Raw genomic sequence first — 24,650 nt, 5'->3', positions numbered from 1 at the left:
CTATATATAATATGGATATTTAATATGGCTACAGCAGTTTAGAATTTATTTTTACACCCTAACATTTTTTATACCTGAAATCAGTTTCCCCGAGAGTGACATTATCGATAAATTGAAATTTTAAGGGTGTAAAAACAATTTTTAACGTGGTTTCATGTTGGTCTCCACTTACAACCTGCACAAGAGTACTTGAAAAATTTTCGGAGCACTGTGTTATTTTTCCTTGACGTTTTTTTAATAGTAGACTTTAGTATTTTAATTAACTAGTCAGTTGTCAATGATGGGTATAACTTATATTAAACAATTTCAAATTAGCTCTACTAGTTGACTACACCGATTATGTTTTATTTTCGTTTACATTTATGTTACTTACGCAAGATGCCGCAACCAAATTTTTATAGCATTGTTCACCATCGGACACCGACGCCTCTACGTTTTCCCTGCTTCGGTTTTTAGCAGTGTCTCCGATTAGGATTTCACCGGCAGAAACCGTCTTTTGCAACGGAGTTTTGTGCTTTTTACGATATGGTGGATCTTTGGGTTCGAAATCAATTAAAATTTCATTACCACTGGGTTCAGTTGACGATCTGTTGAACAAATATATAATAAATAGTAATAACGTATCATTCGACTGAATCAAATGATTATGGTAAAATTGTTACGAATTAATTAGGATGAGACTAATATGTAAACACGACTTAATGAATAAAGCGACAAGGTAGGATCCTCTTCGAAGATTGGGACTTAATAAGTGACAATCGGTCGCCACTGAACAGTGGAGTTTAACCATAAATACCGAAAATAGTTCAAATACCGGTGTTAGAATGTCTCAACATTTAAACTTCGAGACACGATATGAAGAAGGTAACTTATTTAAATATTTATAATATATATAGAGGAGTGTACATGTATTAGTTGTTCTAAACGTTTCACCTTGACGGATCTCTGATTGGTGTCTGTAACTCTCGGTGTGCGTTTTTCTTCACTGGCGTTTTTTGGCTAACTAATTTTACCCTGTGCGGAGTGGCTGGACTCGCTGATCTCACACCATCGGTTTGCGTAGCTTGAACCTTCTGAGCTCGTGTAATTTTTTCTGAAAAACATAACAACGGCTAATAAACCGAAACTTGGGCACAATTTTGAAAACTATTATCAATGATTTTTTTTTTTCGGTCTTCGGCTTACCTAAAACGATGATTTTGGGCGATTCTGCACAGGCTGTAGGTTCCGGCATTTTTCTCCCGTCAATCAACCTCTCTAACGATTTACTGCTATTGGCGGACTTCAACGAGACGTTATCAAACGAATTTACTGTGTGCGATCGGGCAAAACTAACATGCCTCATTCTGCGTGCAAATAGTATCATTCAAACAACAACACAAAACAAATTTACTCTTTCAACCCCAGCGTAGGTGCCTGCAGTTGCGTGCCCTAGTAGCCATAGTTAATAGTAGGTATACTGTAGTGGAAATAGTTACAGTCTATGTAAAGCCTAACGGCTAAAATGATAAAACATGGAACATGCTTTAGTCTACTGGCTCTTGAATAATGATTATTATTTCCGATCTATAAACTCCTTGCGATATAATATGATGAGATGTATAGTTTTAATTTTATGTTGAAGCCAAATGTTTTTTAGTAGTTTTTTTTAAATTTAGCCTTAATCGGTTTATTGGAAACAAATATGATCAAATATAATTTTGATTTCGAAATCACTAGCGCTACTTTCGTGACGCTAATTCATGTCGTTTTCGAAGTGGGGGGCCAAGTCTAAAACATGTTCCATGCTAATATAAAGTGAGATTGACACCAGACAAAATACCTAAAGGCGTACGACGTACGTGATAAACTAAGAAGTTGAAAATTGTACTGTTAAACGTATAAAGAAAATATAAGAATAACATGAAAAAAAATAAGTTAGAATATTAACCAACATAATTAACCGTATAACAATGCAGTTAAAAATATAACTGTACACTTTTATAGGACCTTATAGGTTATAGTAGTATGGAATTTGTGTTGATGCTTAAAGTGAGTTACCCTTATGGACACTATTTTAAAGATAAAAATTAAAAATCTGGCTTTTGAATAATACCGGGTAATTCGTAATCTAATCAAGAATCTAGAAAAATGATATTTTTGAGCAGGTGGTGCTGTAAAGGTAAGCCAGCACCAACTATTTAAAAATCGTTTTTATGTGGTTCGAAGGGGTGTATATATTTTTCAAATGTGATTAATAATTTGTACAATTTAAATGGGAATTAAAAGGATAGGTTTTGAAATTGAACCGATGTACGGGTGTTAGGGTAAAGCGCTATGGTGCTTACGTAATTCTGTTGATTGATGAGCGTACTTTTGAATATTAAAGTTTCGGGTTCACCATAGTGCTGAATAATGGATTAATCATTAGTAGCTTGAAATGGAGCATGAGATAACGGAAACGCATAATGACTAAAATTCTAGCGTACGTTCAAATTTAGAGAAACAGTTTACACGACAGAAAAGTTAAGTACATCTTACAACAATATTATGTGATGTAATAAGTACAAGTACGCGTACGTCAGATTCTATTTGTGATTATAGTATTACGATTCAATTTTCATTATCTTTGCACTTTTACTCAATAGTACAGATTAAGTTCCAGGCAACATTCACATTGTATTTAAAAAAAAAAAAACGTTTCCTCAATTCAAACGATCGTTTAAAACATAAAAAAGAAGGTTAAAATACATTTTCTTTGAATGACTTATTTTTTCCGGAACAAATGAATCTATTTGTTCCAAAGAAGTAAGTAAAAGAAAGTAAAATAAAAATTTTCCCGGATTTTTATTCGTAATCTCTCTTTTAGTACTATTATGAGTATAATTTATCGCCTGTTCGACATGTTTGGAAACGTTCTATACATATACACGTAATTCGTTAGGCTCAATCGCATCTGGCAAACGAACCGTACAATCAACGCAAATAAGAGCTGAGGTATAAATGACAGTTCTATTGGACAAATACCCGCATGTTTTTCTCGTTCTAAGACTATTTACGGTTTAAAAGGTTTATGCGCTATCTAAACATAATTATTTCTAGCCGGGTGTGGTTTAACGACCATCTTTCTGACATCCGGACAGGTCGGTTTTTTTTATTTCAGAACTGAAAATATACGCACCTAGACGTCGAGTGAGGCGGTGGCGGGGGCGGCGGTAAATAATGCGGCGTGCAGTGGTGGAATTCGGAGCAATCGCCACAGCCTCCCGTTGCTCGACCATGACACATGGTGTGGCACGGCCTGTGCAAGCATTCCTGTAAACCGAAATGGATGAGTTTAGGGAATAGGATTTGCCCTCATTTGCTATGCCCCGCACAACGGCAGTAGCAGCAAGCTGTACCTCTTCCTCGGGCGGCCAACATTTGTGCTTCCTGACCGCAGGTGACCTTTGACACACGGGTGTTGGCGGAATTGTCGACTGCCCGTCGCCCGTATCCGGCTGGTGACAGTGGTGCACGGTGAACACGTCCGGGTGGCAATGATGGTACCGAGACCATTGCGGCGGGTACGGAGCGCAGTCAGCCGGCAATCGTTTGTAAAGGTCTTGCAGGTTTTCGTCGCTTGGAATCCGGCGACCGACGCAAGCGGTCAGTAGGTTTGGCGAACCCTTAGTGCCACAGGAAGTCTCCTGGTAACGGCGACATATTTTTAACATAATTAACAATTGGTAAAAAACGGCATTAAATCTAAAATCAAGAGGGCGTTTGTACCGGTGATTTTCAGTGGTAAAAAAATATGATTTATCAGACTGAGCACTACTCGCTTAATTTTAGTTTTAGAGTACACATATTGTTAAATTAAAAAAAGACAATATTCTGGAGGGCACCTCGATGCGTTATTTTAAGTTACAGTCATTTAAAAATGTTGTAATAGTCATATTTCTAGGGAGAAAGTGGCAACGAAGAAACGAGATATATAAAGGCTCACAAACCAGGGCTGGCCATCCAGTGCCAAGAATTAAAACTAGAAGGGAGTGAACACCATTTGATCTGCTAGGTATTTCATACACACTATAGTGTATAAATACTGTGATATACAGTTATTAAATTTAGGAAAGAAGATAAGAGAAAAAAAAGTAGGCATGACCTACGCTGCACGGAAGTACATATGAACATGGATATGGATATTTTTTAAGAAAAAACTTCTGAAAGAAAACAATAAATTTTATGTTTATTAGAGTACTCCAGGTGATCGGTCACCTCGTTCCTCGAGATTATCGAAATATCAGAAACCTAAAGATATAGATGTATTATATTTTGAATAAGAATCGGATTAATTAAAACATTATTATAATCGGCAGAAAATAGATATTGAAGTGAGCTAAGTATTGCATCAAATTCAACAGTATAAAAGAAATAAAGATGCAATTTGTCAGAGTAGGGAAAATTAAGCAATCAAATATTTAAATCTATAATTTTTTTTTATGTTTGAGTACAGAAAATATTTTAGATGAATTTAATTTAAAATTTGAATTTACTAATGAAATGTTTTAATGGTTTAAACAACGTGGATCACCTATATAGTTTATATTTATGTCATACATAACAAATTCTGTGTGCGACCAATATGGTTAGAATGATTAGTATGACATGTTTTTTTTTTAAACGAATGAAACAAAGCTATTTGTTTTAATAAACAATAATAATCATTACTCTGTGACTGGATATACATCCGAACAATGTTGGTGGCTGTCTGACCCTGTTTAATACTTGTAACTGTTTATCGCTTAGGCAATATTGTTCTACTATGTCTTGCTTCGAGTAAAGCTGCTGGCTCCGGCTAGCCTTCGCAACTTGTTTTTTACTCTCATCTGACTCCATTGAATCCGTCGAATTCATGTTAGCCTGTCAATCATATAATTAGTTATTTAAAAATAGTAATTATTGTAAATACAATTATATTAAATAAGTAAAACAACATTTAAAATTGTTTTCTCTAATAATCAAAATATTAATTAACATTTCATAATTAACGAAACCTAATGAGACAATGAAATTAATTCAAAAACTTCAGTTCATTTTATACTATGGGACAGCCTTTGATGAATGACATGACTGAGGAATGTAGCAGATAGCTTAAGAGTTGTTTCGATAATACACAAATAAAGAGGAGCGATATAAAGAAGCAGTAAAATCTGGAAAACAAGACTAAACAATTATGGTTAGAATCTGGAGTTGTATAAAAAACAGATGCGTGGTCACAGCGAGTTAATTGAATTCCAGAATATATGTATTTAATAAGCTATATTAGTGGCATAGAATATAATGATAAGACTGGGATATTAACGGGATTTGCTGAAATAGATTAAGACAGTAATCAATAGGTACCTATTTAAAGTGTTGATGAAAGTCACTTAGAGCCAATTGGCAGATCAGCCCTTATAGATTTCCAAAGTTTATTTCAATTTAGTCTCAGGACTGTTTACCCACCCATAATTCCCCCACATTTCTAAGCTTGCATTCGGCATTGTAAATTAATTACAAAAACACTAGATGGGCATTATTTAATACTTTATACATAATATATACTACATAGGGTCTAATGTATTTCATGATACGAATACTATATTATTGCATGAATACTATATCATGAAATTCTGAAGTTAACTGTATGATTTTAGACGGAATTAGTATTATTTTTTTACTTGAGCTGTCGCATGATTGTTCTTTGCACCTGTGCTAGCACTAGAGTCCGACGATGTCGTCACCGCCGGTGTTATTAGTATACGTTGTGATACCCGATTAAATGGCCCTGAAATCAAGCAAAACAAACAAACGGTTATCATATGATACAAGAATTCCATATCAAACCGTATTTTAAAGTAGTTCAACTTATAGTCTTATAACTTACAATCATGTTTGGTAAGGTGTATATATATATATATATTACATATATAACGGTTTTAAATATAACGCAACATGTGAACAGACGAACAGTGATTGTTTTCGATTTTCAACGATAATTTCATATACAATATGGTGGTGTATGAGAAGTGTCGTTTTAAATATTCCGACAAAACACATTTAACAACGTTTTTCTAACAGAGTACGTGTTACGACAGCAGTCGTTACGGTTATTGTAAAATGCATTTAATCAATAATATGAATAACTATCTGTGTGTTTTTAATTAAATACATCCGGGCGTAGTCGCAGTGTCCACCGGAGACAAACGTTTATGAATGTAAGCATTTTTCCTATTGACCAACACGATTTTCCCGGTGATCCTCTGTCACAGGGTACATAATATTATTAAGCTTTTCCGGCGGATCGATCTTTTTTGCCCTCATTTCCATTTACGAACCCAAATTAACCCGTTGTTTTGTGGCGGATTCCTATATAATGACATCTACACCCTACCCGAACCTCTAATCGACCACCACCGTTATTGCTGCTACAGCAAACCCACGGTCGGAATGGATGTTCCCGAAGCTCGTTTTTCAACTGCCAGCAACCACTCACGTCGGCGGCGGAAGAATTAATGAATGTGTCGGTAGCTGCTAATGTACAAAAGAATGTATGAAATCTGAGGGATTATAACGGCATAATATATCGAAGTAGGAAAAGTAAAAATATGATGGTGAATACGCGAAGGATTTTTTTTCTCGCGAAATTGTGTACTGTAATAATCCCAATACTATTGTTTGTTATTATTAGTCTTATTATTATTGCCATATAGATGTTGTAATACTTTTACTTGTTTGTAGCCGCGCGTGTTGGCCAATAGCCCAATCACGCGTTATCGTTATTGACTATTGTTATTATTATTGAGTAGTAGTAGGACTAACCATTGTTTAGTTTAATATAAAAGGGCATTAGTTATTAAGCTAGACACCTCAGTACTTAATTAGTATACTCAGTGGTCTAATTGATACTCTGTGTCACTATTATAAGTATTGTCTTGAATTATTATTGTGTTTAAAAGTGTTAATTAAACATTACTATAAACTTATTTATTCTCTGTCTGAATTACCTTTCCCATATCTTCTAAGTCTTATAAGTGTGCTGCTTAAATCTCTTGGTGCAGTACAGTACTGAATTTGATATTGCTAACTTTTCTATCATTTTAGTTATTTTTCAACTTGACGACACGGAAGATCCCAGTCCCGATCAAAGTTTACAAATATAAGTAGAAATTGATAAATGTGATTTAAGTCATAGTAGCCCAAATAAATATTATGTAGGTAACACATTTTAAAACGGATTAATGATTATATATAGTTATATATAGACTATAGTTTATAGTCATAGCTAATAAACAGATAAGTTAAAATAAAAAATCCAAACGTGAACATATTTTTAAATTTGTTATGTAATTAAAAACATATGTTGCCATTTAAAAAAACCAAAAGTCTCTCTTTTTGGCTCACGAGGAGTGGTGATAAAATATTCATAATATTGAAAAATGTAGTAAAATATGTACCTAAAAGTATAGGGAAAAACAAATTCTCAAAATATTCATATTTTCAGAGAAAATATACTGTCTTACGTTAGTTGGATCACTCTGTATATATATCATATTAATTGAATAAGGGAAGTATTAGTATCTCCCCATATTCACTCTCATCAATCACTATATGAGTAATAGGTGAAAGAAACTTTGCTCTTTACGTCTTAATTAATGGCTAACTAGTACAAACAATTAATACAAAACAGTAATTATAGACATTTTTAATTTGTGTAATTTCTGTTTATTTATTTAATAATTGAAACAAATTCTCTCATAGAAAAAACACAGGTAATATTCTTATTTGTAACTTAGTTTTTTATAAAACTTTTTTATATTTTGGAAAACAGAAACGTTGTTTAATACATATTTATTTTTAACTCATTCAAGGTGATAATGTGATCATTTTGTGTTTTATCGCTATTTGTTTTGGCTTAATTCTATTATGAAATTTTTCTTTCTAGTTGAGGTTCCCAAATATCCTTGTATTAACTTGGCGTTGTACGGGAAATCCCTGGAGGTTTCATGTAATACAATTATTATTTAGAACCAAAACGTCTGATGTAATTATGTTGCATGGTTTTAATGGAGGTACGATGGGTAGAACAACCAGGTTAGGTAGACTGTAAAACACAATTCGAATTCTGATTAATGATTAATTATATTTAACAGAATAGTCTTATTTCAATCGAATGATTTAGGACTAAGAGTTTCGAGTTTCAAATGGGAAATTTTGTTTATATTTTCTTCTACTTTTTCATAAATGTGTTTAGCTTTCTCGTTCTCTTTTTCTGATCATTTCCTACGTAGTTTTTGTTTCTGAACCAAAATATATTTATCGGACCTTTGTTAAAACTTTTAACCAATACGATGCAGTAGAGAGGCAGAGAGCCCCCCCCCCAAAAAAAAAACAAGACAACGCAAAATATCAGTCAACAAACTTAAACAAATTATGACGAATCTAATTGACTACAAAGCAAAAAATATATTTTGTAGGTATAGCATAAAAATTGTGTAATGGTATTTCATATTTGATACCCTTTAGATGTTAAATCTGTAAAATGTATTAAATATTGTTTATAAATCTTTAAAGCATTACTGATTTGCGTAAACCATAGTACAAAGTATATGAGTATATTATATAACTATAAAGTAAAATCATCGTAAATCGAAAATCATCAAAGATTGATACACACAAAACTTCGATAAAAACCAATACTTGTCTATACTTGTCATCTGCGATATTGTAACCGGTGATGCGGTAACATATTATAGTAATCCTTAAACTTAATATAGCACTAAATATTTATATGATAGTCACAGACGTAGGTCACGTCCAATACTAATTAAGTATATGTTATTTTAGTAAAAACGGTTATTTTATTTACATAAGTTAAAAAAAACTAATCAATCGTAATGTTATCAGTTAAAAGTTATGACCCAGTTTAGTATAAAAAAATAATTAAAGATTATGTTTTTTTAATCTAGTTTAATAATCATGTAATCAAAATATATAATTCATATTATATGATAGCCAGTCTGTAGTATGTTCACTGAAATAAACAATTATTTCATAAAAGTCTGGATTTTGTGAAGAAAATGGACCGATGGCAAGGAAGTGTGGCATTGGTAACCGGAGCTTCTGCGGGTATTGGTAAATCGATTGCCATTGAGCTAGCAAGACATGGAATGGTGGTAGTTGGTTGGGCTAGACGTTTGGATAAACTAAAAGTAAGTGTTTTATTGCAATAAAAAAATGTACGATATTTTGTCGACATGACTGTGTTATACTTCCATATTAAAGTAATGGGGATAAATAACTATGGTAAGGAGGTCTACCTAAAGCACTATGCTTTAGGAAGTGGCTGGATGTTATTAGGCGAAACATAGAGGTAAGTGGAAAAAATAAAGTGAGGGTAATATACAGAGATTATGAAGGGAGTTACTTTTGGTGTCCAACTTTTTTTTAGCGCTCCGTATGAAAACTAGCACGTTAAGGCGCCGAACGAGAAATAACACTTAAGCTCTGTGTTTTTCCAAGCTGAAGAGTTTTTTTCCTTGGCAATTTCGGAACGTGCTAGTTTTTTTTTTGCAAGGTGTGTCGTTATTAGTAGATCAAGACGAAGAAGTGACAGAAAATGTAGACAACATCTGGATGCAAAATGTTTTTTTGTGTATTCCCACAAATTTGAAAACTGGTACGAGTAAATTTAAATTGTCGTAATTTAAAAAAAAAATAGTTTTTGTAGTCGATTTTTGGTAAAAATGTCCTTAAAATGCATTATTTAACTTATCGTCATTTCCTTACTAATTATAACCTCTAACCCGTAGATGACTACCCTGCATTCTAAAATGTGTCATTCATTGTGTAAAAGTGAATTATCTCATTGTAATTTAATTTTGAATTGAATTTTTGTAAACCAATGCTCCATTAAGCAAAAATATATATATTTTTGCAAATTTGGAGTTACACCACTTTTACAATAAACGACCCAAATGTTAACTATGACAATACTTATATGCCATTCAGCTCTAGTGGAAACTGAAAAATCTATTAAGAAGGATATACAAGCTTTCAAACTTTGTAATAATTAACACTCGATGGTATACAAACAATATATGTGTGTTTAAATGTTTCAAGCAAATTATTTTGATACTAATAATTAATTAGTAGATGATAAAAATGAATTTAAATGCAAAGTAGGTAAACGCCTTTAGTCGCGGCCCTAGAATTGGCATAATTGTAAGTTATATTTAATGTAACGGAGTTATTTATATTTTTTTTTTTTTTTGGTAATTTATAATATTTTTTTAATGAAAACAACATTTGAAGTTGTACTCGTTATGGTTGACATTTAGAAAGACATTACTTGCGGTTTTATAGGCAATTTCAGTATTTGTATAAATTAGTTTGAAACAATGAGATGCATTTATGATTTATTATAATTATATCTTTTATTCCATAGACAATAGAAGATGAACTGTCTACAGAGGGAAAAACCTTTGTTGGGAGACAATGTGATGTAGCCGACGAAACAGCCGTACTTAACGAGTTCTCTTGGATTGAAAAAACGTATGGAAAATTAAACGTCGTTATTAATAACGCCGGTATAGGAGCTGTAGCTTATCTAGCAGGTACTCATTTTTTAATGGTATTATTTGACGTTTTTTTATTGCGCAATAAAATAGAGTAACTTACAGTGATATTATAATAGTACTGTTTATTTAGTAATTTAATGTTAATATGTATTTATATTTAATCTTGTAAAGATATTTCAGCATAACGAGAGAAACAATGTTTTTTGTTATGTCTGTCTTTTATTATTGTATTAGACGAAGTGATCTTATTATATTAAAAGGTTTCTAATTACACCCGTTAGTCGAGTACAGGCGAGTACAACGTTTTTTTTTTCTTCTCTTGTGGAAGACAAGAATTCGTTCTTATTTCAATTTTTAACTAAAACAAAGAACCGTATTGTTTTTTATCGTATAAAGTTAAAAATAAATTGGCGGAGTTTTTTTTAGGACAATGATTGAGTTTTTAAAAAAAATAGTACTCATTATGATGTTACTAATAGTTAAAAAATTAAACGTTTACGTCAGTGCTTATTAATAAACATGTTTATTTTTTACTATTAGATGGAAAAACAGAATTGTGGCAAAAAGTTTTTAACGTGAACTTGATATCCGTAGCGGTTATAACGAGAGAAGCTGTCAAATTCATGAGGAAATTTAAAATAGATGACGGGCACTTAATTTTCATGAGTTCGTACGTACAATTAACTGAGCCTTAATAGTTTGTCGACTAGATAAATTGTATACTCACACATGTGATATGTGTAACCTTAACCTACTTGACACGAGAGACTGAATGCCAAGAACAAAATAATGTATTACTATTTACTTTTGATTTTGGTCATTGTATCTTAGATTCAACCATAAGTAAATAGTTAAAAAAGGAACAGTGAAGTGTACACAATTAACTGAATTACATTATTTAAAAACACAAAAATAAAAAGTTCTATGAATACAAGAAGTATAAACAAAAAATATAACTATTGTGTGTAAGAACTAAATATAATATTGTTATAAAATACTCCATAGGTACATAGGGTATTAAGGGGATTATTATGAGGAAAAGTCATTTTGGTGTTATTTTAGACCTAAAAGTCAGACAATTTACGTCTTGAGTTATTTGACTACTATACAAGGTCATATAGGAAATAGATTTTCATTTAAAAAATTCAATTTTTTGTAAATATATAAATAAATTCAATTTGAACATTTTTTGATATTAAAAATCAATTTTGTTTACATAAAAAAAACAAAAAATCGGTTTCCGACAAATTCTAGTAAAGTAGCTAAAGACCTCACCATGTCTCTTTACAGAATTAAATTCTGATTTCTGACCATACTAAGTAGACGAACTTTTATCAGGCTTTTTGGTCTAAAACCTCAAAAACACAAACCGCTTTAATGTCTCTTTGAGTAACATTTAGGTATACTTGGTTGTTTTTTTTCCAAACTTTTTTTTTTTAGTTAGCGAAATAGTACCTATCTCTTAAACATTTTATTTGTGTTTTTGCTGGATTCATTAATCGATGTACGTTTTTAAGTGTATACCTAATATAGTTTATATTCTTTTAGAACTATGAGTCAGATGACTCTGCCAAATTTCGTTTAAAGCTAATTTGTTTAGTCCTCGAAATCGTTTTTACTCGGTCTCCCTTAAGTTTTAGGTGAACCGCCTTGGGACTAACAGTTCTTAACAAGACTGTTTATGTAGAGCACATAAACAGTAGTATTGTTAAAAAATTGGCTTTTGACGAAAAGTTAGTTTGTCAAGTAGACAAAGTTCGTTGCATAATTTGCGTCCGTTTTAATGATCTCTTTTTGTAGTTCTTAAGCTGTAGTCCTAACGCCATCAATACTATTGCCATTTTGACCCTATAACTTAACAACTTGTTATGTACTCAAGTCGATAAAATGAATGATTTTTATTTCTCTGCCTTTTTTCACACCTAACTTGTGTCATGCGTGGCGTCAGAGTTTAGGTTATCGTTTTGCCTTATGTTACAGGGTTTATCAGATATCTTTGTAAGCAAAGTCTAAAATATATGTTTATACCTTCTTAAAAATATTATTGATAGCAATCGCTTAAATGGCTTTTTTTAAAATTTGCAGCGCATTAAAATTAAGTCGAGCGTCATATAATATAATAATAATTAATAATATATTTGGTTTATGATGTTTTAGAATAAAAAGACGTTGACTGAGTTTTGTTAAATTGAAAGGGGGTTTCTAATATTTCATTACTAAAACCAACTTATTATACAAATTTTTAAATAGCTATAACTTTGTTACTAAATACAATTAGAAATTCGAAACAAACAATTTTAATTTGGGTAGATTTTACCAAATAGAACGTCTTTGTCTCTATAATTTTCTTGGAGCTTGTTTTCTTTTAATTATTTTTATATTTCACTTCGCTTTGTTGCCAACTCTTACCGCTTTTGGCAACATTAACCTTTTCTCCGAGGCCTTTTAATAAGGAAACCCAAAAGCATCTGATAAGTAATATAACCGTTTGAAATTATTCGTCTTGTCTCGTGTAAGAATAAAGTGCTCCAAAATTAAAAACTCTGCATTATGTGGTGATGGATTGTGAAAATTTGGAAGTACAATTTAGTCCCAAACCTATATTCAATTGAAAACATAAAAAGAGTCTAATAAAGATGTCAGACTACTCTAGGACGGTATTGAAGTATATTTACAGCCGCGCTACATACAAAATAAATAATGATTTCAGGATCGTGGGCCACATGATAACGCCATTAATAGGTTCGGGAATTTACTGTGCAACAAAACACGGCGTGACCCTCATGGCCGAAGCAACACGTCAAGAACTTAATGCCAGTGGTTCCAAAATCCGAGTTTCAGTAAGTGATTTTCTAGAACTAATAGCTAGGCGAGCGGGGTTAGTTATTCCAAGATCAAATTTGGTTACAATAACGAAAATGTTGTACTTCCAGCTGTAGTAATTTAGTGTAGTGGCATGAGACATCGAAGTATACAATAGAAGTATCGAAAAAATTGTAATTTTTAAAATCTAGTAATAATACATGTATATGGTTGCCATATCTGAGCAGATATGTATGTAACATAATAAACTCGTTAAACCAAAAAAGTTGTAATTTCGAAAGCTTAAAAGTTGCCATTATATAGACAAATAAATAAATGGCCCAAATGGAAATGTCTTGTTAGCTTCAATGCGTAGCTGGGAAGGTATTTTTTTTTACAATGATGTGCTTTTATGTTTATAATTTTTGATACGTACAGATAACCGACATTGTTACTACTTACTTGTCATCGTTTACTGAGTTGCCATCAAATTAGTCTGTGGCTGGAATAAAGTGGAATATAGTGTTGTATACATAAAAAGACGTGTAATTTGTACTAATTTTACAGAGCGTGAGTCCTTCATTTACAAAATCTGAAATATTCGAGAGATCGGGAAGGAAAATCACTGATGACATGCCATACTTGGAATGTAAAGACATAGCTGAAATCGTTGCCTGGATTCTGTCAGCTTCGCCTTCTGTCCAAGTAAACGCTTTTGTCTTTTGGATAATGCTAATAAAACATAACGCGTATACACTCCACCATAATAATTGTTGTGTGACAAAGACTATTTGTTTTAAGGTTCGCATAAAAAGGTTTAATAAAACATTCATGCATTTTACATAAAAATAAACTCGACTGATACCATTGCGCACTTGAGTGGGCTAAGACGTAAAGAAAGAGTCAGTAGTAATGGAGGTGACATTATAAAAAATATGGTCTATAAATTATTCATCAAATGGGTTTAACATAATATTTCCTTTTTATGTAAAGCCTACCATAAAGTAACAAAAAACGCACGTGTAAAAAAATATCTTACCTTTAGTCAGTATACTTTTTTTCTCTTTTATTATTTTTATTACACAATCTATACAATTTTTATGTACGATAGGCGTAAATGATAAAATAAAATAGACATAATATAATTTTTACATGATGACTTGATATGAGAAGACAGTACACTATACTTGTAATTTGTATTGTTATAAGTCGATCATTTTAAAACTAAAGCCCCAAATCCCATAAAGCATTAATCCCAAATGAGTTTTATTTTATTTAGTGTTGCGATTTTTATACACGTGAAGAGTTGCTGCGGAGTAATTTAATTTATTCAATTAATTTCGTTCCAATTTCACAACAGTAAATTATGTTTAAAAAACACCATTTCATCGGGTTCTCCAATTTCATTATTAGACAGCTGCATTTTATAAATGCTAAAACTTTATATTAACTTCGGTTTAATTTATTTGAGAGTCAAACTAGTCGTATATTTTGGTATTGTCTACGGTTCATCTTGCATTATTCGTTTTCCTCGACTTTATCCATTTTTATTTTTACCCTTCTGGATCCACTACTAATATTACAACAAACGGTTCATATATGAAAGATCTCTGACGCTACTGTTACTACGTAGAGCTCTTTCAAAATTCTATGGACTATTAATTACTTCTGTTTTAGATGTAATTAACTTTCAATTAAAGTCGTTATTACATTATTATATGATCAAAAAAAGTTTTTGATGCTCAAGTTAAAACATATATTTTATAAATGGTAATTTAGAGAGATTATACTTTAAAAGTAAAATAGCAACTTATGCATTTGATTTACCAAAGTAGAATGAATTGGTAATAAAAGTTCATAATTAGAAGTGTTTAAAATTATTGGCAGAAGAAAAAGGAAACAATAATTTTAAGTGTTAATATCGATTTTAAAACATATGGTATATATTGAAATCCATCATTATTGTTTAAATAAATGGATAGATTGAAATTTTTAATTTGTTTATGTCTTTGATGACAACGGGGCAAATTAAAATACTTATACTGTACAGTGTATACAAAGAAATTTTGAGCAAGGGTAGTTTTTTTTACTGTGTTTTATACATAATATAATATATTATATTATTATGTATTAATCGTTTTCAATTTCAAAATATAAATACGCGTACCTTAAGCCGTCTCATTTATTTTATTATGAAAAATAAAGCACCGAATCCCACTTGGAATATCAATAATTTCAAAAGGAATTACTTTTGAATGGGTTTCTCTTATATTTCAGTGTCCCTACCTACCTACTTAGAAGTTCCACCGGGGGTATTCATAATTTAAATCTTATATTCATTCACTATTATTAAGATGCTGAATTTAACTTTTAAACAAAGTACTGTACTTCAGCAATTTAAAAAATATCAAAACGAAATGGTATATTATCATTTATATCTTTACCCGCTACCCATACAATTTTCTTCTTTTATTGTTCACGTTTTGTAATCCCAATTATTAATTTATTATATCCAGCATAAACATTAAACTTTATTAGTTCTTTTATGTCAACACTGAAATCTGTATACCAAATCTAATTACTCAATTTTTAAATATATGGAATACTATGTATATTAGCTGTACGCACATGTATCGATTATATGTACATGTAGCAAAAAAAAAACGGCACTCTACTATAATTACTTTGCAGTAAATAGACATGTTGCCCATTTTTGTCAGTACCATTGACCACAATAATTTATAATGTGATACCAAAAGAGAACATTATAACTCATTAAAAAAAAAGTATGTTTTACTTTATTATACTCCTTGTGATTAATTTGTTGTTTACAGATTTCCGATGTTATAATAAGACCAACGGGATCTGAATATTGAGTAAGTGTGCAAAAAAAAAAAAAAATGTTTACTAATTTTAAAATGTTTTTTTCTTTTAACAATAAATTTACCGAATTGTAATCTTTTCATTTTTGTGATATTAACAAACGCACAATAATAAATCGTAAGTGAACAAAAAACGGAATTTCAGTTGATTTTTTTTGATTTTTTCCTACTTATATTATGTTGTATCCATTTTCCTTTTTGGTATTCACCTGCACAAACACCGTAGGGAGATAGGGGCTTTTTCAATGAAAACTTCGAAGTAATTAGCGAATTCTCCGTTTCTTTCCTCCCTGTACATGGCTGCTGCTCCTATTCTTATAATTAAAAATTGCCCTTAGCAACAAAAAATCGTTTTATTTATTGAATTCCCGTTTTTTTTTTTAACTGGGTCACAAGGAATGGTTTGTACATGATCGCTTATCGAGATATTATGCAGATATCTACCCTCTGTCACGTTTTCTTCCAACTGCAAGTATACCAACACTTGTGTGTGTGTGTGCCTCACATCCGAAATTCGTGAGTTATCGTTGTATAGCTACACAATGCTCATGACAGCCAGCTATAAGTGATACGACACTGAAATCCATCATTTACATGTTTTTTTCTGATCAGTTAAAATAAAAATAAAAAATGTTGTATGCTTAATTTCGCGTTTCTGAAATAGTTAAGAATTTGTTTTTCCCTCGTTTAATACAAGTGAAGGGGTCATGTTTAATTTTTCTTATCTAACAGTTTCAAATTAATATAATTTAGCCCTAGACTAATGGCTGGTTCAATGGATATTACTATTTATCACACATAAGCTTAAAACCAAGCGTTTTTTCAAGAAAAATAATTCAATTAGTTGAGATGTTTCCTAGCGGTCTATCGATTACCCGCGGTAAAGAGTTTCTAAATGAATTAATATTATAATGTATTAAAATGTATAAATTTAATGTATGATGTAAAGTGTATTTTCAACAAAAGTGAGTATATAATATCTAGAAAAGCAAAAAATTCCATTGTACCAGTTGACATAACATAGAAAACCAAGACAAAAAAAAATTAGCACTGTTTTTTATGGTTGCCAACGAAAACAATTAGATTTAATAACTTGGTTTATGTGAACTAGCTAAGTAAGTGCTGGTATACGGATAAATTAAATGATAAAAATCACTTTAGACGTTTATTGTGTGTTACGAACGAGTATAAACATTTATTACAAAGTTTTAGGACAATGAATTGAGAGACAAAGGTCATGCCAAAAGAAAAATTGCATCTCATTCGAGTTACGTTTTAACCGTGAACAAGTGCAGGAAAGGTTAATGTAAAGCAAATTTCTAAGCAAGAGTAAATTATGGTTGAACTAATTGGATTTACTAAAATAATACATGATTATCACAGACATAGTTTTTGATTCGTACAAGATGAGATGGATAACATTGAGGAATAATCATATTAATTGTTTACATCATAATTATTTATACTTCCACTGTAACTTGGACGTTTCTGATTTTAAATTGAAACAATTACTATTAACCAATGAGACGTGAAAATACATTAAACTAGAAATTGCATTTCCTTGGAAGGAATTTGCCTGGTATAAAAGGAATTCCACTACAGGTATTAGTAACAAGCATTAACCGTTTTAATACGAATTCACTTTAGCAGATTTGCTGCGCACTATTCTTCTTAAAAATTGACACTAGTAAATAATAGTCAGACTATAGACTATACAGGAAATTATGAATTTGCCCTTGGACTAAAGTTAATGAACGCAGATTTGGGGTTACATTACATAATTAAATCAATTAATTATGTTTTCATTAAATTGTTCTTAATAAGCAACATAAATAATTTATAAAAAAAAAAGTTATATAATCTGTTTATAGGGTACGTTAAATAATAGTTCTTATTTGTAATTATTTATTTTCATGATGTGTTTTTAACACAAAGCTGAGAAATTATTGATTAAGAAGTTATGGTTTTTTTTTTACTAATGTCATCAAGGAAGTTCATCAGTTATGAATGTATACCTGCTATTATAATGTTTTACTAACTCATGAACTTACCAGAAACATATTCTTCAATGATTAAAAATTGTATCTTAGTGAACGACAGTATAAACAAGTATAGATGAGGAAGTATTAGAACTTCAAAGTGAGTATTGAACCTGTGACGCTTGGTGAGCAAATTTATAAAAAAACTAGAATAATTTATTTGGGATTAATTACGCAAGAAAATGGTGGATTTGAAGGTGTGACGACTAAAATTAAGTTTTATTACATTTGCAAAGAGGCAACAGTTATTATGTTGTATGACAAAATATTGCTATGTAGGGTAAATATTTAAAAAAAAAAAAATAATTTAAGGGTATCCAACAATGATATAATTATCAAAAAATAAAATCAGATAGACATTAGGATAATTGGTTTTATCATTTAAGACCCCCGTTGACGAGACCAGATTTTTGGGGCAGTCGTTTTAACGGTACTCGCAGGATACAATTTTACGAGTAACTATTATAGAAAACAATATTATCTTCATAGTGTCTTCGAGTAATTGAAATTCAACTGTTTACCATAAATCTAAAACAAGATTTTTTCTACCGATTTTAAATATATAATTACTTTTTTCGTAAGATCATTTTTTAATGAGATACGAGTTCTATTCTTTTTATCCTTAATGTCTCATTTGAAGCTTTGTACAACTTTACATTACACCCTGTATATATAACTATCACTTACTTTTAGATGTGCTCTGAAGATTTATGTTACTCTAAGACGATTGTAGGTTTGATAATCTCATGAGATGATGACATGAATATCACTCGTGGTTTAGATTTGATTATTTAAGACGTTACCTTTTTTTTTTTTTATTAAAGTTTAAACTAATGAATTTTATGTAATCGATTTCGAAATTCTACTGCCCATTAATAACTGCACGAATGAGTTTTCTAGTCTCTGATCCATTGTCAGATACCTATTGATTCTTTTCCTAGTATACTCTATAGGTCTCTACTGACGTAAAGCCAAGCAACAACCATAATATGAATGTAAGACTCGAATAGCCAATAAAATTGGATATTTTTTAAACCTAACCTAAACACAATTGCTCAAACCTTAACATATAAAAAAATAATATACTGGTTTTAAATTAAAAAGAAGAAAAAAATAATAGAAAGTAAATAATCCGAATTTTGAGTTGTATTCATATAATAAAGAATATTAATATTACAACCCCAATAAACTTTTATTTTGATAAGTACACCAAGTATCCAAATTTAATTTTTTTTTCAGTTTAATAACCATACAAAACTCGTTAATCTGTTCTATAAGTTTAGGTTTTCTTTTATTTAAATATTTTAAAACTTTGGAACCACTTAAAATAAGAGTTATTAATATCAACAAAATGCGTGGCGAAGGTAGATTTTTTATAAAGGTCAGAATTGATAAAATCGGTTAATAAGTTTTTGATTAGTACATAATTATATGTATATTCAACATGGATTTTTATTAAGCGCCCGTCGCTCCTCTAATGTAATTAATCCGTTTCTAGTATTTTTTTACCGCCTTTGAGCGGTTTTTAATCAAGCAATAATGTCGTAGGTTATCTGTAACATTAATGTTATAAAAACGAACCGTGTTCACGTAGAAAAAAATTAAATCGAACTCTTACATAATTGCCTTTTAGATGTCAATGTGAATTATTATAATAATAACATCGCGGGTTGGTTGTGTTCACGGTAATCGCTGGTCCGAGTTACCGACTGTTTGTGTAAGGTAAAAACAATAGTATTTCCATGGATAGATGGAAGAACCGTGTGGCTGTGGTTACGGGTTCGACTTCCGGTATAGGAAGAGCCGTGACCTTAGTGTTGGCCGAGCAAGGTATGACCGTTGTTGGATTGGACTTGAAGGCAAACAATATTTGGGTAAAAGTTACAATAAAAAACAATACACAAAGTTATAAGATCTCAAATGATACAAGTGACCATTTATCAAAAAGAAGTATTGGATTTTGCAATATTTGCCAATGAACTCTACTTCTTTTTGTGTTTTTTTTTTTACATTTTGTCATAAACTTATAAAAAAATCATTGATTAACTCTAATTAATGTCAAAAGCATCACCCAATAGAAATATAACTTTAATTTTGGTCTTGTAAAATTATACAAAAGTAATTTATGTCTTTTTGATCCTAATCACTTCATGCCAAATCCATTAATTCCCATTAGAGTAAATAGACAAATAAATTAATAATTTTTTTAAAACTTTACAAAGGAGTTAAAGCCACGGTTAGAAGAAATCAGATTGCATTTCAAGCAGTGTGATGTGACCGATGAACCGGCTGTGGTGAAGGCGTTCCGATGGATCGAAGAGACTCTGGGAGGAGTGGATGTGCTGATTAATTGTGCGGGTGTCAACAAAAAAAACTCTATGTTAGGTAGTATAAAAAGTTACTAATTATTTTTAAGTGTCAAAAATAATATGTATAACACGTGTAATATTAATTTCTACTACCAGTGGCGGATTATAAATAAAATGTACACAAGAAGTAAAATTTCATCGGCTCAAAGTACTCACATCTGGGATGGGGAGGAATATTTAAAAAATCTGATAAGTTAATATTTCAGTTTTGCAGCGAGAACTTTTCTGTTATGTGTTATATCATAACTAAAATTATATTTATTTAGCACACTGATACATTAATGCAGTTAAATAAGATTTTTATCTATGTGGAAGTTAGTTGATTTTCTGAGTCCTTTTGGCAACGAACTTTTGAATTTATATATTAAAATGTTGTACAAAATATTATAAGCTCCTTAAGAAATAACTTTTTAGGAGGGAAATCTCATTATTTTTTGAGAACCTAAATCGTAATAGTTTGAACATGTTAAAAAGGAGAAATAGATATGAAATCGTAAAATAGGTAAGATATTAAAGAGGGATCTAGAGGTATATTTGAAATGAATGTGGAAGTAGTGGATATGTAAAATCGATGTGTAGAGTGAATAAAGATATGGTAGTGGATAGAGATTTGTAGAGAGAAAGGGTTAGGATCGTAGAATCAAAGACGTTTGTACTAGATAAGGTGAATAAAAGAAAGCTAAATTTGTATTATTAAATTAAAATTACATAAAAAGTAAACAAAGAAAACTTGTTTCAGCTAAGTTAGCATAAACTAGCAACATACTCAAAAATCGAATAGTACATATTTTTACCATCAATGGGTTTTCATATTTTAAAGATCATTTTTGGTCTGTTTTAGATGGAAAAACAGAAGACTGGCAAGACATTTGTAATGTGAACGTAGTAGGTGTTTCGACATGCACCCGCGAAGCTGTGAAATCCATGAAACGGCATCAGATAGACGACGGTCATATAGTTTACATATGTTCGTAAGTACCCATAAAGCTCACGATTTTGCAAATTGATTCCAAACACTCAAAATGTTCATACTATTATCTAGTAGCTAAATATGTAATTTAACTACAAGGCGATGACATCGATGTAGAGGACAGGGGATGAGATAATGTAAACACGACCAATATGACTTGGAATAACGAAATTAGGTTTATTATGTAATCTTTTTCTTCACTATCTTCGCTTGCTCTTTAAAATATAGAATACTATATTTGCATTTTTTAAGATGAATTATTATAATTTTATAATAAGACTTGCGTTAATACTATATATTAAATAAAATATTTAACGTAACGTAATTCCAATACATAAAGCAGAAGAGTAGTTAACATTCAATAATAAATGAATGGCATAATATTATATTATGGTCTCTCGCTCCTCTTCTTTTACAAGTTCTTTATTTTATCCATACTTTGATAACTCATCGACAAGCTTGTTTAGACTTAGGTGTCATGGGGATTTAATAAAAAAAAAAACATTCAGGATAACTTAGCCAAAGTATTATATTAGTTTTTGATTTCAGAGTTTAAATTGTAAAATTATATATTGATATATCAATACAAGTTCATTAGTGTCGATTTGTTAACATTTGAAATATCATATTTTTTTTTATTTGAATGACTATGACTTTAAGTAAAACATTTTTTTGGGGACTTTTTTACAGGTTAGCCGGTCACTTTGTTGGTGACCAGGCCAGCGACTCGATGATGTACAAAGCGACCAAGCATGGAGTTCGAGTGCTGGCCGAATGCCTTCGCAAAGAATTGGTGGCGCAAAAAACAAACATCCGAGTTACTGTGCGTTAGTAAAACAAACAATGCTTTGGATCACAAAGGGAAAATTGTAAACAAATGAGATAAAAGTTTAAGTAATTTTTTTTATAGAAATTAAGAATAATTTTAAAGTGTTAATGTTCTATTATTTAACGCTATTCATAAAAATTATTATTTTTTAAATATAAAATTAAATATACTTGTATACCATTAGTTAAAATTACCCCCATGCTTGATCCATAGCAAACAGTTTGTTCTTGATTTAGCTGTATAACATTTTATGTGTTATTAATCAAACATTTACAGAATATAAGTCCATCGTTGACAAATACAGAAATGTATAGAAACTCCGATAAAAAATTGCCGGACAACGAACCTATACTTGAACCAGAGGACATAGCCAATGTAGTTGTGAATGTCTTAAAAGCGCCGCCAAAAGTACAGGTAAAAATTATAGTTTTTGATTTTAAATGATTAGTAAAACTGTAGAACATCTAAAAGTTTATCGAACTAACGGAGTAGATAATTATGTATGTATAAAAAATGTATTTCACATAAAATATTGTATTTTTCAAGAGGCATATATTTCCAAATCTTAATAATGTAATCTGAATAATATTTTTAAAAATAAGGGCGAGCAGAAAATACTCAGGGGTCGACAACAGAAAAGGGAGAGTGGAAAAATATGTTAGACACTGAGAAGCTCTGTTGAAGTCGTTCTTCGAAAACATAATGTTCTGTACACGGTGATGTTGACAGGATGATAGCAATACATTTTTTCGAAATTATTTTAAAACTGATTTTAATGGAAATGTTCTTGTGTACAACTATATAAACATCTCGAAGAAAAGAACGCAAAATATATTTAATAAATAACTGAAGATTGGATTCCGTTGATGATGGTATACGTTCAGTTATATTAAGTTTTATTAAAATAATAATATTGATATATATATAATATACTATAATTATAGTATATATATATATGGTTATGAGCCATTTAATATTAATAGAAAAATAAAATAATTTAAAAAATATAAGCCCTTAAATGTAGGTATAATATTCTTTAATAAATAATTAAATAATATTGAATGCGACTTACCGTTATTGTTCGACGCGTTTTCTCTGACCTAGAAAATAAAAATTAACATTATTAAATATTAAAAATGCAAAATGTAATGATTTTTAATGGAACTAAAATAGCTTAGTTGCTTCTGTTAAATAAAATTATGTTTGACTAAACTCAATCAAACAACACTAAACAAATTTAGTATCTAATAAGTCATATTTTTTATTGCAGATATCTGAAGTCATCGTACGTCCCGTCAATTCTCGTTATTAACAAATTTTTAATAATCATTCTTTTGGTATTTACCGCTGATCAAGTAGCTCATATGGTCACAACAGACACGGTGTAAACAAAAATAGTGTATACATTCAAGTTTTAGTCGAATAATTTTATTTTTTAACTTATCTAAAATATATTTTCTTGATATGTCAATATTACATACGTTTAGACGTTTAGTGCTGTCATTATCAAGAGAGAGATACAAAACTTTACTGTGAAATTATATATATCAAATGATTGGTCTTAAATATAATTATTAGATATATATTATTATTAATTAGATATTGTGTTTGTAATTATAGTAATACTCAAGACGCTAAGTCTTAAATAATATTTTTTGGGGTTGCTCATACATTATGTTATTAATAAAAAAACTATTGTAATAATATACTGTGTTGAATAATACTTATTATTATTTTCGAAACCTGTATTTTCTTAATCCATTTAGAACAGGCTATACTGTGATGTCTGTGATTGTACACAAATAATAAACATTCGTACACATAGTAGTGAATTTTATTTTGCTATTAATTAACAAAAAACGAATAAAAAGTTTCCAGAATTATCGATCGAGTTTTATAACCGAAAATATTTCTAGAATTATTTAATTATAATTTAATATGTCCAACGAGTGTTTTCGCGGATTTAATTATATTTATTCATTAAAAATATGTCATTTTCGTTGAAGACGCACAAGGAATTCTCTCCACTATCTTTGCCGAGCACATTCTATTATGGCAGCACTTTAATTTGGAATTTGTACGTTATTTACATCACTATGTCGTTTAATAAAGCTCACGACCGTTACCGAATTTAATATGGTCGATAAGGCGACGAAGACGTTATAGTGGGGTACAC

At 30.6% G+C, this 24,650-nt stretch overlaps 3 protein-coding genes across 9 annotated transcripts in view; 2 read left to right on the top strand and 1 right to left on the bottom strand.

Annotated features, from left to right (window-relative positions):
• LOC126835621 (uncharacterized) overlaps positions 1–24,650 on the bottom strand; it is a 122,486-nt gene that overhangs the window by 8,096 nt on the left and 89,740 nt on the right. For all 6 annotated transcript variants that reach the window (XM_050568319.1, XM_050568317.1, XM_050568321.1 and 3 more), the window contains 8 exons: positions 23,547–23,574; positions 5,685–5,791; positions 4,693–4,884; positions 3,381–3,668; positions 3,161–3,294; positions 1,186–1,346; positions 934–1,093; positions 374–587 (listed from right to left, as the gene is read on the bottom strand). In XM_050568319.1, the coding sequence (XP_050424276.1) occupies positions 374–587; positions 934–1,093; positions 1,186–1,346; positions 3,161–3,294; positions 3,381–3,668; positions 4,693–4,884; positions 5,685–5,791; positions 23,547–23,574 (1,284 nt within the window). The remainder of the gene's footprint in view (positions 1–373; positions 588–933; positions 1,094–1,185; positions 1,347–3,160; positions 3,295–3,380; positions 3,669–4,692; positions 4,885–5,684; positions 5,792–23,546; positions 23,575–24,650) is intronic.
• On the top strand, positions 9,011–16,406 carry LOC126835627 (farnesol dehydrogenase-like). The gene is made up of 6 exons (XM_050568333.1): positions 9,011–9,215; positions 10,451–10,619; positions 11,124–11,253; positions 13,294–13,423; positions 13,953–14,090; positions 16,220–16,406. Exons 1-6 carry the CDS (start codon positions 9,084–9,086, stop codon positions 16,259–16,261), a joined length of 741 nt encoding a protein of 246 aa, XP_050424290.1. The 5' UTR covers positions 9,011–9,083; the 3' UTR covers positions 16,262–16,406.
• LOC126835628 (farnesol dehydrogenase-like) overlaps positions 19,943–24,650 on the top strand; it is a 216,733-nt gene continuing 212,025 nt past the window's right edge. Inside the window, exons 1-6 of one of the 2 annotated variants that reach the window (XR_007685228.1) lie at positions 19,943–20,180; positions 20,529–20,691; positions 21,517–21,646; positions 22,336–22,468; positions 22,751–22,888; positions 23,745–23,845. Coding sequence is in view for 1 of the 2 variants with exons in the window: in XM_050568334.1 (XP_050424291.1) it covers positions 20,049–20,180; positions 20,529–20,691; positions 21,517–21,646; positions 22,336–22,468; positions 22,751–22,888; positions 23,745–23,786 (738 nt within the window). In the remaining variant the exon portion in view is untranslated. Of the gene's footprint in view, positions 20,181–20,528; positions 20,692–21,516; positions 21,647–22,335; positions 22,469–22,750; positions 22,889–23,744; positions 24,144–24,650 lie in introns of those variants that run through there. The other variant, XM_050568334.1, reaches the window with a different exon arrangement.

Source organism: Adelges cooleyi, unplaced genomic scaffold (genome assembly GCF_023614345.1).
Source record: "Adelges cooleyi isolate 19-005CV unplaced genomic scaffold, UGA_ACOO_1.1 ACOO_flye_CR_arks_rails_tigmint_CR_PRNA_23, whole genome shotgun sequence".
Lineage (NCBI taxonomy): Eukaryota > Metazoa > Arthropoda > Insecta > Hemiptera > Adelgidae > Adelges > Adelges cooleyi.
Note: the sequence above shows the minus strand (reverse complement) of the source record. Positions and strands in the feature narration are given on the sequence as shown.